Source organism: Somniosus microcephalus, chromosome 5, assembly GCF_052327205.1.
Source record: "Somniosus microcephalus isolate GS21.2 chromosome 5, FLI_Smic_1.0, whole genome shotgun sequence".
NCBI classification, from domain to species: Eukaryota; Metazoa; Chordata; class Chondrichthyes; order Squaliformes; family Somniosidae; genus Somniosus; species Somniosus microcephalus.
In genome coordinates, this window is record NC_140991.1 from 199,138,046 (window position 1) to 199,153,751 (window position 15,706).

The 15,706-nt window shown below is 47.0% G+C and overlaps 1 protein-coding gene across 11 annotated transcripts in view; it reads right to left on the bottom strand.

The window, feature by feature from the left end:
* Nucleotides 1-15,706, bottom strand: part of nek10 (NIMA-related kinase 10) — a 470,337-nt gene that overhangs the window by 157,191 nt on the left and 297,440 nt on the right. For all 11 annotated transcript variants that reach the window (XR_015078459.1, XM_085988547.1, XM_085988546.1 and 8 more), the window contains one exon: nucleotides 8,069-8,144. Coding sequence is in view for 10 of the 11 variants with exons in the window: in XM_085988547.1 (XP_085844673.1) it covers nucleotides 8,069-8,144 (76 nt within the window). In the remaining variant the exon portion in view is untranslated. The remainder of the gene's footprint in view (nucleotides 1-8,068; nucleotides 8,145-15,706) is intronic.

The following is a 15,706-nucleotide window of genomic DNA, read 5'->3' on the forward strand; positions in this document are numbered from 1 at the left end:
AAAATCACTTTTTCTACTCTGACGTCACTCTTTCCATATTCTGCCTCTGTTGAGTTGCTGCCTCTCTCGCTTTGTTCCTGCTCTGGTCATGCCCAGGTCCGGTGCCTCCTCCGGTCTCGGGCCTGCACTCCACGCTCCTTTTGTCGCTGCTTCCTCTCTCGCTCTGCTCCCACTCTGGTCACGCCCAGGTCCGCTGCCCCCTCCATTGAGTTCAACAATTTCATATCATAACCACTGCTCCCATTTTTTTGGGCAGCATGTGCTGGTAATGATTCTGCAGTTGCCGTTTACAGCTCCTCTACACCCATCTTTTGTTTCTTTACTTGTCCCATTACCATGCCCTTTTGCCTTGCACCATCATCCCTTTTGTTATTTAATCTCTCCTGCCTTCCACCCTATCACAGACCTTCCCTTTTGTTCTTTCCTCTCCACCCAACCCCTCTCCCCTGACCCAACCAACTTTCTCTGCTACTGTACTTGCTTAAAAACTGTTACATCTCTAACATTTTCCATGTTCTGATGAAAGGTCACCGACCTGAAATGTTAACTCTGTTTCTCTCCACAAATGCTGCCTGACCTGCTGAGTATTTCCAGCATTTTCTGCTTTTATTTCAGATTTCCAGCACCCACAGTATTTGTTTTTGTATTGCTGTATATTTCCTTTAGTATAAGTCCTCTTTGCTATAGCCATGAATAATGAACATTAAACTTCCATGGCCAGAACAGCACAAGGAATCCTGAAGGTTTACATGAACAATTATAAAAATGATAAAAATCACATCTTCCCATACTTTTAGAATGATTTTACTAGTGATAATAATTGACACAAGCAACTGTTCCTAAATAAACCTCTACTAAAATATGACTGTGTAGAGTAATTACACCTCTGGTTAAATCAACATCCTCCCTTAGTTATCTTAATCTTAAAGGGATTAGTCTTGGTCCTTGATCCAAAGTATCGTGATTAACTTTCATTGTGTGTGGTAGTGATAGCACTGAAAGAAATTAACCAGCATTTTAATACAAAAATATCAAACTATAAATCTATTAAAATTCTAGTAAATGATATTTTGAGAGTTATCTTAATTTGAGAGACACATCTGGCATAACTTTCCTTTTCAATTGTTTTACACTGAAGTCAACAAAAAGTGACATTGGATCTGATTATATTTTGTATTTGTGTGTTAGTATACTCAGTGATGGCAAGATTATGTTCATGCCAGAAAATGTTACTTAGCAAGTTTCTCTATCACGAAGTAAATGTCACATAAATATTAGATTCTTATGTGACCTACGCTGAGTCATCAAAGCCACTATTTTCCATATTGTCCCAAGGTAGAGGTTAAGAGTTCATTTGTCATGGTATATTTTTAAATTGTAATTTTTTTAAAATTACTATTTTGATGATTTAAAAAAAACACTGCAGGTCTAGTTCTATTAAACTTTTTTTTGCGGCAACTTAAAAAAAATCCATTTCTTTTCCACTTTCCAGCCAGCATGTCCCTAAAACACTTCTGTGGCGAAGGCCACAAAGGGACAATAACACAATGCTGTGATATGTACCTAACACAATTCACTTTGTATAGCAATGCTGTGGTATATACATGCTGGGTTGGGTTATTGGTGCAGGGCCCCTTTAAGAGTGTCGGGCCCTTTAAGAGTGTCAGGTTACGTGATGACTCATCAGCCCCTGCTTGTAACCCAGCACAGGGCTGAGGTTTTTCAGTCCATGTGGAGATGTGATAAAAGCAGGACACGTTTTGTCCTTTACCAAGAGAAAGTCTCAGCCTGTTGATTTCTGTCGATCCCAACATTGGTGACCCCGCTGCTCCTTTGGACGATTCCAAAGGCCTCTTCTGAAATGGCGATGAACGCCGTTTCCATCAAAGTACCCGAGTTTTGGGAACAACAGGCTGCCGCTTGGTTCGCTCAGGCCGAAGCTCAATTTGCAATCCGGAACATCACCGCGGACGACACGAGGTACTACTATGTCGTCTCTGCTCTCAGCAGCTCCACCGCGGCCAGAGTCGTGAACCTGCTCGAAAACCTCCCGGAGCACAGCAAATACGACACGCTTAAGGCGCACCTTCTACGGACTTTCGGCCTCACCGAAGCCGAACGCGCTCGCCGGCTCCTCTCCCTGCCCGGGCTTGGCGACTCCAAGCCCTCGGAGCTGATGGACCACATGCTGGCCCTCCTGGGCACACACACGCCGTGTTTCCTCTTCAAGAAACTGTTCCTCTAACAGCTACCAGGTCAGGTATGGTCGGCGCTAGCCAACTCTTCTATTACCGAGTTCTGCGACCTGGCCAAGGAGGCCGACCAATTTTTTTCCGCCGGGCAACAGTACTGCACGGCCACGCGGAGCCCTACCCCCACTGATACAGCCCAACGGCGGCAACCCTCAGGCCTCTGCTTCTACCGTGCGCAGTTTGGCCCCAATGCCCGGAGGTGCCGGCCCCCATGCAGTTTTCCCGCGTCGAAGCAAACTAAAGACCACTCGTCGGTTGCTATGGCTGTCGGCCGTTCAGGCAGCTTGTTGTTTGTTACTGACTCCGACTCCGGGCGCCGTTTCCTTTGCGACACGGGCGCCCAGGTGAGCATCCTGCCCGCGTCATCCATAGACATCCAAGGGGGGAACCACGGCCCCGTCCTCGAAGCCGCCAACGGCAGTTCCATCCACACCTTCGGGACACGGAACGTGGCACTTTGTTTGGGCGGGCAACAGTTCACCTGGGACTTTGTCACAGCAAAAGTGTCCACCCCCCTCCTCGGCGCTGACTTCCTCTGCGCCAATGGCCTTTTGGTGGACGTCAAGAACCGACGTCTCATCAACACCGAAACCTTCAGCTCGCTCCCGTGTTCCCTCAGTAGGTCTAGCATGATGCTGTTGTCCAGCGCACTCGTGGCCTCCGACGAGTTTTCCCGTCTCCTCACCCAGTTCCCAGACCTTACAAGACCCACGTTCTCGTCCGCCACCACCAAACACGGGGTAGAACACCACATTTCGACCACCGGTCCGCCCGTCTACGCCCGCGCTCGGCGCCTCGACCCGGGGAAGCTCGCCATCGCCAAAGCCGAGTTCGACACCATGGAGCGCCTCGGCATCATCCGCCGGTCGAACAGTCCGTGGGCTTCGCCCCTCCACATTGCCCCGAAACCAGGCGGTGGGTGGCGCCCGTGTGGAGACTACTGGCGCCTCAACGACGCGACGAGCCCCGACCGCTATCCTATCCCACACATCCAGGACTTTTCCGCCCGCCTGGCCGGGAAAGTGGTATTCTCGAAAGTGGACCTCGTCCGAGGTTATCACCAGGTCCCCGTCCGGCCGCAGAACATTCCGAAAACCGCGGTGATCACCCAGTTCGAGCTATTCGAATTTCTCCGCATGCCATTTGGCCTCAAAAACGCCGCACAGGCTTTTCAATGCCTCATGGACACCGTGTTACGGGACCTGACGTTCCTGTTCGTATACCTGGATGACATCCTCATCGCCAGCGCCTCCAGGACGGAACATGTGTCCCACCTCCGGACTCTTTTCGAACGACTCAGCCAACACGGCCTAATCGTCAACCTGGCCAAGTGCCAGTTCGGGCTGTCCTCGATCGACTTTCTCGGGCACCGCATCACGAAGGATGGGACGGTGCCACTCCCATCGAAAGTGGAGGCCGTGATCGACTTCCCGCGGCCCCTCACTGTTAAGGCCCTACAGGAGTTTTTGGGCATGGTGAACTTTTACCATCGTTTCGTCCCCCGAGCAGCCCAGCTTATGCGGCCCCTTTACGAGGCCCTCAAAGGCAAGCCCGACAAACTCACCGTCAACTGGTCTGATGAGATGGCCGCTGCTTTCACAGACACGAAGAGGGCCCTGGCCAACGCGACCATGCTGGCGCACCCGTTGCCCGATGCGCCGATCGCTCTCACCACCGACGCCTCGGATTACGCAGTCGGCGCCGTCCAAGAACAGTGGGTCAATGGCGCCTGGCAGCCGCTCGCCTTCTTCAGCCGGCAGCTCCGCCCCAACGAGCGGAAGTACAGCACATTTGATCGCGAGCTCCTCGGCCTCTACCTCGCTGTCCGACACTTCCGTTTCCTGTTGGAGGCCCGCCCGTTCACGGCGTTCGTGGACCACAAACCATTGACCTTTGCCATGGCCAAAGCCTCCGAGCCGTGGTCGGCCCGTCAGCAACGCCACTTGGCCTTCATTTCGGAATTTACAACGGACATCCAGTGTGTGGCTGGGAAAGACAACCCCATTGCCGACTGGCTCTCCCGAGCCGTTGCCAGCGCCGTACACCTCGGAGTCAACTACGCCCGCATGGCGGCCGACCAGGCCTCCAACCCGGATGTCCAGGCCTACAGAACGGCGGTCACGGGCCTTCAACTCGCAGATGTCGCGTTCGACGCTGCCGGCACCACACTCCTGTGCGACGTCTCCATTGGGCAGCCATGTCCCGTCATGCCCGAAGGGTGGAGACGGCAAGTATTCGACACCATCCATAACCTTTCCCACCCGGGCAGGAAGCCGTCGTAGAAACTGGTGGCGGCCAAGTTCATCTGGCACGGGCGCAGGAAAGACGTGCGCGACTGGGCCAGCACCTGCGTGGTATGCCAACGCTCCAAGGTACATCGCCATACCAAGGCCCCGTTGGCGCCTTTCGCAGTACCCGAGAGGCGGTTCGACCACGTTAACGTGGACTTGGTAGAGGCCCCTGTCGCCCTCCCGCGGGTTCACCCACCTCCTCACAATGGTCGACGACGGCCGCCGATGTAGCTCGGGCGTTCATCAGCACTTGGGTCGCCCGGTTCGGTGCCCCATCTGACATTTCCTCCGACCGGGGGCCCCAGTTCACGTCAGAGCTCTGGAACGCCGTCGCCCAAGGCCTCGGGTTGAAACTCCACCGCACCACAGCTTACCACCCTCAGGTCAACGGGTTGTGCGAACGGTTCCATCGCTCCATGAAGGCCGCGCTCCGAGCCAGCCTCCGGGACGATGGCTGGATCGACAGACTTCCGTGGGTCATGCTGGGCCTCAGGACCGCTCCCAAGGAGGACCTCCAATCCTCGTCCGCCGAGCTCGTCTACAGACAGCCGCTGCGGGTTCCCGGGGATTTCGTCCCCAACGCAACGGAGCCTTGGTCCGCAGCCCGTCAGCGGTCCGACCTTCTAGACAACACCAAGGTTTTCGCTCCTGTGCCCACGTCGCAGCATGGCCTCCCGCAGTCCCACGTTCCACTCGACCTTCGTGCGGCGGAGTACGATTTCGTCCACCACGATGCCCACCGGGGACCTCTGCAGCCACCCTACGATGGGCCATTCCACATCTTGGAAACTGGGGACAAGACCTTCGTCGTAGATGTCGGTGGCAAGCCGGACTGCATTTCCGTCGACCGCCTCAAGCCGGCCCACCTGGATCTGGACTGACCCGTTGAGTTGGCACAGCCCCCGAGACGGGGCCGATCTCCGCTTTCCATGCCCTCCATTCACCACCGAGCGCCCGAGGTCCCCCCAACGAATCCCCCCGGTCTCCACCCCGGAATCGAGGAGCTGTTCCAACCGATTGATCCGGCCCCCCCGACGACTGACATTGCCAGTACTTGTGAATTCTGGGGGGACGTATGTGGCGGAGGGACAATAACACAATGTGTACCCAATGCTGTTATATGTACCTAACACAATTCACTTTGTATAGCAATGCTGTGGTATGTACATGCTGGGTTGGGTTATTGGTGCAGGGCCCCTTTAAGTGTGTCGGGCCCATTAAGAGTGTCGGGTAACGTGATGACTCATCAGCCCCTGCTTGTAACCCTGCACGGGGCTGAGGTTTTTCAGTCCATGTGGAGATGTGATAAAAGCAGGACACGTTTTGTCCTTTACCAAAAGAAAGTCTCAGCCTGTTGATTTCTGTCGATCCCAACACTTCCAGTTTTTTTTTTGTCAGTTTCTTCCCCAGCATTGCTCTGTTTTTCAGGTTTTTTTTTACTGCCAGGATTGTTATTTTTTTGCAGGGCTTTTTGCATCTGAACATTAACAGATTTTCACATTTATTTTCATATTCAACATTTAAGGACATCTAAAGCTGAAGCCAAAAATTAGATATGCATTCCTACTTGATGCAGGTAGCTAGATTTCAGAAATATGGTGTTCTTCTGATCAAAAATATAAAGGCAAGAAGCCCGCCCAATATGTATATAACTTTTTATATAATACAGCCTAACTAAGGCTCCTGTAAAGCAGACAAACTCCTTTAGCGCAATAAGAAAGTGTCACCCAAGTCAGAAGATTGTGGGTTCTAGCCCCACTGCAGACTTGAGCACATAATCTAGGCATTTCAGTGTAGTACTGAGGAAATGTTGCACTGTTAGAAGTGCCACCTTTTGGATGAGATCCTGTTTACCTGCTCAGGTGGACGTAAAGGATCCCATGGCTCTGTGTAAAAGCAGGGAGCTTTACTGGTGGCCTAGCCAACATTCCTCAAAAATAAACCAGATTATCTAATTATTCATTTATTGGCGGTTTGCGGGACCTTACTGTGCACTAATTGGCTGCTATGTTTACCTATATAACAATTGTGACTGCACTTCAAATTGTAATCCATTAGCTGTAATGCACTTTGGGACATCCTCAGGGTATGATAAAGCACTATGGCCCTGAAATTAAGATCGGGGGCTTGCCGCACTCACCCTGCGCGCCGACATCTGAAGCCCGGGCCTGCTTGCATTTCCTGTCACTGGCACCAGCGGCGTAGTTAGTGCGATGTGCCGGCTGGGATCAGGTGAGCACTGTGCAGCCAATCAGGGGAGGGGAAACTCATTCATGAGTTTGACAGAAAGAGCTGTCAAACTCATGAAAAGTATGGGCTGCCAAAACACTACTTTAACTTTAAATAAAATTTAAAAAAACATCCCACTGATTATATTAACTATAAATAAGTTTAAAAAAATGTTTTAAACAATTAATCAATTTTTTGAAAAAAATAAATTTTTAAAAAATAGTGTCTAAAACTAAACTTACCTTACTGTAAATTCTTTAAAAATAATAAACCTGTGGAAAAAAAATTTCTACATTGTACTAAAAGCCCACTTACCTGTAAAACTAAGTTCTTACGTCTGGTTTTTCCACGCGTAAATACCGGAGGCCTTTACACTCGGGCAACTCCGGAAAAAAAAAGGAATTTCACTGCGCACGCGCTGCCTGTGCAGTCGCGCGCGCTCTGCCTCTTAACCCCTTGGGTCAGAGGACAGGAAATGCCGGTTTTCAGCGCATGCGCTGTGCATGCTGAAAACCGGCAATTCCTCCGGGCACGCGCGTGAGTACCCCGTTCTTACTCACGCGTTGTGCCCGGAATTACTGGGCCTATATAAATGCAAGTTCTTTCAATGGTGACAGTAACCTTTTAGAAACCCGGTGCAAAGTTTATTTGATATTTCGGGAAAATTCTATCACTTGTGTGCATTTCCACTCCCCAAAATGGACTTGTACACAAGTGGGTTGACTGTGATTTTTTTTCTGTACTAAGCCTCTCCCTTTATTAACCTATCACCATCACTTCAAATTAACAGCATGCTGAGTTGAACTTCATGCTACTCCATAAGTAAAATGACAGTTAGCTCCAGGAACCAACCACCAGTGTATGGTTGACCTGCTCAAAGGCAAGCATGGGTTCACTAACCTCTCAAACCGTAACATGTTTGGTGATTTCTGTAAAATAGCGTAACTAAGAGCTGGCAAATAGATCACCCCAAGCCATAGATTTGAACCTTAAAATCAAAGAACTATAAAGCAGGTACCCAAACACAATGCCAACACAGTTTCAACTGTTAAGTGTTACTCTGACCAAGTGGCTGAATCTCTACAGAAAATTGGAGTTAATATGAATTAGTTAATCGATACTGCAGTACTATTTGATCAAATTAATCAGCTCCTTTAAGATCAAATCAAACTCTGTTTGCAAAATACTTTGCAGTAAGAGAACTCTAGAATGCATTAATTTTTGTAATGCGCACTCATTCTGTAGTTTAACAAGATCAAAGGAACGACTATAGTTAAATTCCAGCTTTAGGCTTACCAGGAATATAGGATAGTCCCAACAACTGAAGTCATCTTGCTGTTTTCTTGTTTCTGTTTTGCAAGGCCAAAATCAGCTAGAATTGAAAATGTGCAGTGAGCAAATATAACTAACAACATGGTACACAAAAATGCAATTACCAATTGAATTGAGTACTACAATTTATAACATAAATCTCGTCAATACTATTCTAACACTGTGTTAAATTTGTTAGTGAGAATGCAAGTTTACAATAAGTAATGTATATGCATTTTTAAAAGAGTTATATCCAAGCAATGTGTGAAGTTTATTTGAAAATAAAGACAGAACCCACAATATAAGAGAACGCCACATGAAACAGATGATTCTGGAAGCTCCTCAATAACCACATCAAGGTTACACACATTTCTATTGGGGTCCAGCACATATGGCACAAAGCCAATTTGTGACTTGCAGCCCCCTCAGACAGGTAGCATCTAAACCAGTGGAAACACTCAATCTCCTTTTCTACCAACTCTTTAAAGGCAGAAAGGCTGCATGACACAGTTGGAGTGAGACACACAAATAGCTTGCATGGTGACAGCTAAATGCTGAAAGGTGTACTTATAACTAACACTGCCACTAGAACCAACAGGCATGTTGCATTGCAATTCAATCACACAAGGAGTGATATAGACTGGCCACATGGGTGGTTCTCGGTGTGTTCTGCAAATTTTTAACATCGAGAAGTCTTGTGTGCACTTCCATGAGAAGGCTTCCCACAACTACCATGAGCATACGCCACCAAACTTTTCCACTCTAAGTCCTTCCACATTTTACAGGTGCAAGATGCCCAAGGATCATCTTCTCAAAATCTCTAACCTTTTAAATAACCCATAGACTGCTGCATAATGGAGGATTCATGGCTGCTGCTGGGATAATGATGTTTCTGTGGTCAGACTCCATCTGAACATTAATTGAATGGAAGCCCTTTTGTTCATGTAGGCCACAAGGTTTATATAAGGAGCCCTGATATCCATATCAGTACCATGGACGTTTTGGAAACCTGCCGCTCTGTGAAAGTTCTATGCCCTGTCCAGCTGATATTCCTTTTCCACAGAAAATGCCAAAGATTGCCTCTTCCAAACACTGTGGGCTGGATTTTGATTGAGGAGGCGTGTAGGAGGCGGGACTACAACTTTCGGGGTTGTAGTCCCGCCTCCATCGAGTTGTGGCCAACCCACGCGATTTTCACTTGATTGACCTTGTTGAGCCCGCCCAGTGAGCTCAGCAGGTCAATTAAGGGCCGCCCGGCAACTGGTGATGTCACAGATTGACATTTCATCTGTCAAAAGCTTTTGACAGATGAAATATCCACGTTTGACAGCTGTTTGAAGCTGTCAAACACTGACAATCTGTACTCCAAGTTAATTCCTTCCTCTCAGGCTGATTTAGAGATCTCTCCAGAACAGAAAGCTGAATGCTGCAACTTTTGACAGCTCACGGCCATTCTGCTTTCTGTGCCGGTGAGATGAGGGACTCATGAGACCTGAAGGAAGGAAGGCTGTAAAGGTAAGTAAAACTTCTTTAAACACTTTACACACACCAAACACACTTACCTCTGAACTCATGTACCCATCACTCACCTGAACACCAGACATCTCGAACCCTCCAAGCCCTTCAGCCCGACAGTCCGCCTCGCTAACTTGGCGTGGTTTGGAGCTGTCGGGAATCCCACACTTCAGCAATAAAAATAGGGATTAGGCTAAAAACTGCCTGTTAACAGGCAGTTAATTGGTATTAATCCCCTTCCCACCTCGGGGAGGCGGGTCCCAGCAGAGGTCGGGTATCCATCTCCTTTGAAACTGGCATGGAGGTGGGTTGGGGGCGGGATGGTTTCATGCCCCCAATTTTGAGATTTTAACCCCCCACACGCCTCCAATCCCGCCTCCACGGCCCAATGAAAATCCTGCCCTGTGTGTCACTTGCTTAATACACATGTGCACTACAGACAGGCTAATCTAGCAGATGTCACCTGGTATCCCTGCAGTGACTTGGAAGGATCCGGTAGCATAAATGCCCAATTCTGTGGTAACTTTCACTGCTATAAAGAGCACATCTCTATTCTAGATATCTACAGTTCAGCCTGTAGCATATGGAATAAATCTATGGCACCCTCTCTTGCAAAGTAAAAAAAGATGAACGTCGGTCTCCTCTGATATGATGAGGTAGGAGTCACACAGTTTGTAAATGCACGCCCTGGGATAGAGATGGGGGTGGATAGAATTCCTCCACTGTTGTTGTTTCTACATTTGTTGCACCCTTATGAATTTGTCTTCCTCATTTAAATTGTGCAGCAGTATTGAAACCCCTGAAGGAATTCTCAGCATCACCACTTTGGTGATATTTCTGTTGCAGCAGCAACCAAGAACACTGTAGGAAAATGCTGTTAAAACATAAGCCAAAAATGCAAAAACATTACATACCCCAGCAAAAAATAAAAAAATTATGGCAGGGAGCAAAATGCAACCAAATGTCAATGGTAAAGGAAAGGGAAAAAAAAGTGCAATCAAATTTTGCAGCAGTAAGGCAATGTGAGTCAGCCAGATCAAAAGAAGTAGCCATTCTTTATGACTAATGAGGTAGCTTGTCGCACACAGGCCAATTTTTTTTCACTGTAAGATAGGGCCTGGTGTGCCCAAGGCACACAGGTCTGTCAAAGGCACACAGGTCTGTCAGTCCAACTTATGTCCACCTTTTGCCTGAAATGAGACTCTAAAGTGGGAATGGGTCCTCTTAAAATCAACTCGTGTGCAAGGTTGGTTACTGAATTTTATTAATATTTCACTGTGCCTATTAGCTTCTGTTTAAATTTCAGCTATAAATAAAGCTCACCTAATCATTTTAGCCAATATACATTGGTCTGGTGATGTGTTCTTGTGGTGCGTATCCCATGTATTCTACAGTGAATGATCAACCATGATAGGGGCTAATTGTTAAACCTGGGCATACTAACTTCTATATGGCAAAGTATAAAGATGCAGGTTTTGGTTGAAAAAGTACTTGGTCTATTTAATGAAACTGCCATCCTTCCATGAACAGGAATAAAGTTGTTGGGGAGAAAATTCCTAAAGCCTAACAAGGTGTTCCAATGACTTTATTGACCTTAGTGGTAATAATATTCTGCCATGCAGATGGTCCTTGGTGAGAGGCATTTTGCTTTTTTTTGCCTATATTGTAATTTTTCAATTGTTTTTCAATCAATGCGGAGAACTTAAATTTCTGCCAAGTTCCTTCAGTGCCATTTCCCATTCTTTCCACCTGTGAGTAACAGAAAAAACTAATTTGGATAGACAAATTTCCTGGTTTGTTTCCAGCAGTAATGAGGCATTTATAATGATTGTAGCTAAGATGAGATAGTTGCTTCTCCATAGAATTTTTACATTGCTATAGCTAATTCAGTGAAGAATGGTGAGCAACTTTTTTCCCTTCTTAATCGACTGAAAATCTCAAAATGTCATTCCACCTAAAACCTGGAAGGTCGCCCTGTATGATCTTTAACAGTTGCATTTAGCAAAAATCTGCATCCTTTCTACACAAAAATGTCACTTCAAACAAATCACAGTAATATTTTAATAAATAATGCCACTTTAGATTTAGATCCATTTGTCTTTTTGTTCTTTATATACACACTCACATTCACACAACACTGCTGTGAGTCTATCAGCAGAATTCAGGACAGAAGGCAAATGTGTATTGTAAGGCTGCTGAACCATATTTCTGAATTCTGGGATGACATGGAGGATCATATGCTATGATAAAATGGCAAAAATACTCCTACACACAAACAACAAATATCTAAATGAGAAAGCTGGAACGACTAAGGTTATAAAACCATCCCCTTGGTCACCCTGAAAGCTAATGGATAGGTGAGATTTGTTTGTAATTAGCTGCTACAGAATGTGAAAAAACAACAGGCCAGGAACTCCCAGTTCTCATGAAAACATATCAATATTGATCATCATAAGTTCTAACATATGCCTAATAAAACTGATTGACACTTTGGAAGGGAATCACATGAACTAGCTATCTGTTCTTAATTGGACAATGAGATTTAATCCCAGAGGGGAGCTTGTCTCAGTGAAATTTAAGAAAGAAAATCCATCCCTCTCAGTTGGAGTTGGCAGGCAAACAATCATCAGGCCAGAAGGCAGTTGAGTTAGCTAAGCTAAAGGCTAGAAAGTCAGAAGGAGTTTGAAGAGTTATTGTAAGGTTAACAGAGGTGACATGAATCTTGCCATTCATGTAGAAATTACTTGTGAAATAATACTGGGTGGCCTGCCGGTGGCGCTGTCCAGGAAAAGTATAAATACTTGGGCACGGGCCCAGCTTGCTCAGGACATTTTGTAAACAGGAACTAGTGAAGGACAACTAGACCTCCATGTTGTGAAACAGTTGATTAAAGCCTTGTTTAATACTCAGACCAAGTGCCTAGTAGTTTTCTTACATCAATTTAATCAATTGCTTGCTGCTCTGAGTGGTTTTGGGAACAGACGGCTACAACTCAAATGGTAGAAGGGAACCAGAGGTAGTAATGAATCCATCATGGAGAAACTACTCTGACCCGCCCATCTTGACCTGGACCCGAATTCACCTACAACTGCTAAGGTATGGAAACACTGATATCGTACCTTCAGCAACTTCCTCAGGGTGTGTGGTGAGAATGTTCCTGATAAGTTAGAGATACTTGCCAATTATGTGTTTGACTATATCTCCACTATCCAAATACTACAGCAACTATATGTTAAGGCCCAAAACGAAATTTTTGCTCGGCATCTACTGGCCACAACTTGACAACAACCCGGGGTATCACTTGACAAATTCCTTCAAAAGCTTCACAGGCTCAGCAAGGATTGTAATCTCAAAGCTGTCTCAGCTGAGCAGTACCAGGAGGAGTTAATTCGTGATTCCTTTATTAATGGAATTGCATCTCCCTTCATACGCCAGCATCTGTTGGAGAATAAAACCCTCAAGTTACAAGCTGCCTATGACCAGGCATGTTCTCTGGACTTAGCAAAAAAAAATGCAGATGCCTATCTTTTACCGCGTGCACAGACTGCTGCTAGCACTTTTGGTGACTCCTCCAATGGGCCTCGGGTGGAAGCCCTCTCTGATGACAACTCTATCGTAGCTGATGACGACCCTACCCTAGAAGCCCTCACTGATGACGACCCTGCCCTAGCGGCATCTTGGCAATGTGGAGGAAGTGTTTCTTCTGTGGAGGTGCATGCCTCTATAGGAAATTTTGTCCTGCTCGTAACGCAACCTGCAATCATTGCAGTAAGAAAGGTCACTTTTCTAAGGTATGCCAGTCAAGAGCCCCTGTTAGTTTTGCAGCTGCTATCTATAAAACTGCTCCTCCCCCAAGAGCCACTACTAAGGTTACAGCTGTCAAGGGTAAAACTGCTCCTCCTCCCATCACAGCTGTTTTTCCGCAAAGCCTGTCCCATGCAGCCACAAAGGTTTCGGTAAATGGACACATTTTGAGTGCACTAATCGACTCATGCAGCTCTGACAGCTTCATCAGTGAGCAGGCTGTCAGTAAGTTAAAACTGCGCATTTACCCTTCGGCCAGGGAAATTGCAATGGCTCGGACAACACTGACCACCAACTCTTCCGGCTTTTGTCTTGTCGACCTTATTCTCAATGGCCGCACTTATTTCTCCACCTAGCTTGGGGTGCTCAAAAACCTATGCAGTGATGTGCTCCTGGGACAAGGTTTCCAGAAACAACACAAAAGACTCACTTTTGAGTTTGGAGGGTCAAAGCCGGAGCTTACTATTTCCAAAGTACTGTTTTGTGTGCTTTCGGCGACTTCGCTCGACGAGCCCTCCTTGTTTGTCAATCTTTTCCCCTGATGTAAGCCCATAGTCACTAAATCATGACGTTTCAGCCACGATGATCTATCCTTTATCGAGGCAGAGATCTCTCGCCTTCTAGTAGATGGTATCATTGAGCCATGTTCATCTTCCTGGCGGGCTCAAATCGTCATTGTTAAAAATCCTCTGAAGCAACACAAGAAACGTCTTTGCATCGATTACTCGCAAACTATTAACCAGTATACCGACCTGGATGACTACCCACTACCATGCATCGATGACATGGTCAATAACCTTGCCAACTACAAGGTATTTTCAACTTTTGACTTAAAGAGCGCATACCATCAAGTACCGTTAAAGGACTCTGACAAAAAGTATACGGCCTTTGAGGCCAATGGTCGGCTTTACCAGTTTTGTTGCCTTCCATTTGGGGTCACCAATGGGGTGGCCATCTTCCATTGGGCAATGGATAGCCTAGTCAAACAGGAGAACTTAACAGACACTTTTCCATATCTGGATAATATCACCATTGCTGGTCATGACCAGAAGGAGCATGATGCCAACATCCAGAAATTTCTTGACGTTCTCCGTCGTCGCAACTTAACCTTAAATGAGTCAAAATCTGTGAAATCAGTACCATCAGTCAGCATCCTTGGCTACTGGGTGGGCAATGGTGTCATCAAACCAGATCCGGAGCGACTTTGTCTGCTTCAGGAGCTCCCTCCTCCTATGAATCTCGGCTCTCTTTGTCGGGCCCTCGGCATGTTCACCTATTATGCGAAGTGGATACCCCACTTTTCCGACAAGATCCAGCCCCTGCTTCATGCGAAGTCATTTCCGTTGGAGGCAACGGCTATGTCAGCTTTCGACCTCCTCAAGCAACAACTGGGAAAAGCCACGCTTCATTCCATCAATGAAAATCTCCCTTTCGTGGTTGAGTGCGATGCATCGGTGGTGGCGATCTTGGCTACCTTGAATTAAGGTGGTCGACCCGTTGCATTTCTGTATTGAACTTTGCAGGGTAGCGAGCTCCATTATCCTCCTGTCGAGAAGGAGGCTACGACTATCATCGAAGCAGTACGTAAATGGAGTCATTTTCTCATTCGTTGCCATTTCACGCTTATAACCGATCAGCGCTCCCTGGCCTTTATGCTGGATAACCGGAAACGCACTAAGATCAAGAATAACAAAATACAGCTCTGGAGGATGGAATTGGCCGCCTTTGGCTACACCATACGTTATCGACCCGGCAAAGAGAATGTGGCCCTGGATACCCTCACGCGTGCATTCTGCTGTTCCATGTCAACTTCGACTCTTGCGGATCTTCACACTGACTTATGCCATCCTGGCGTTACCCGTATGTTACACTTTGTGCGATCTAAAAATCTCCCATTTCTACGGAAGACATGAGAAGAACATGCTCCACTTGTAGAATTTGCGCGGAGTTAAAACTGCAATTCTTACGTCCGTCGGATGGCTCGCTCATACACGCTACACAGCCTATGCAGCGACTCAGCACTGACTTTAAAGGGCCACTGCCTTCCTCAACGCGAAACACCTACTTGCTTACTATGGTGGACGAATATTCACGTTTTCCCTTTGCTTTCCCCTGTCCCAATATGCTTACTTCCACAATGATCAAATGCCTCGATCAGGTCTTTTCCCTTTGCAGTACGGTCAATTTCATCCACTCTGATCGGGGTCCCTCCTTCATGTCAAACGAACTCAAAAGTTATCTTTCCCAATGGGGAATCGCCACAAGTAGAACAACACCGTATCATCCTATTGGAAACGGACAGGT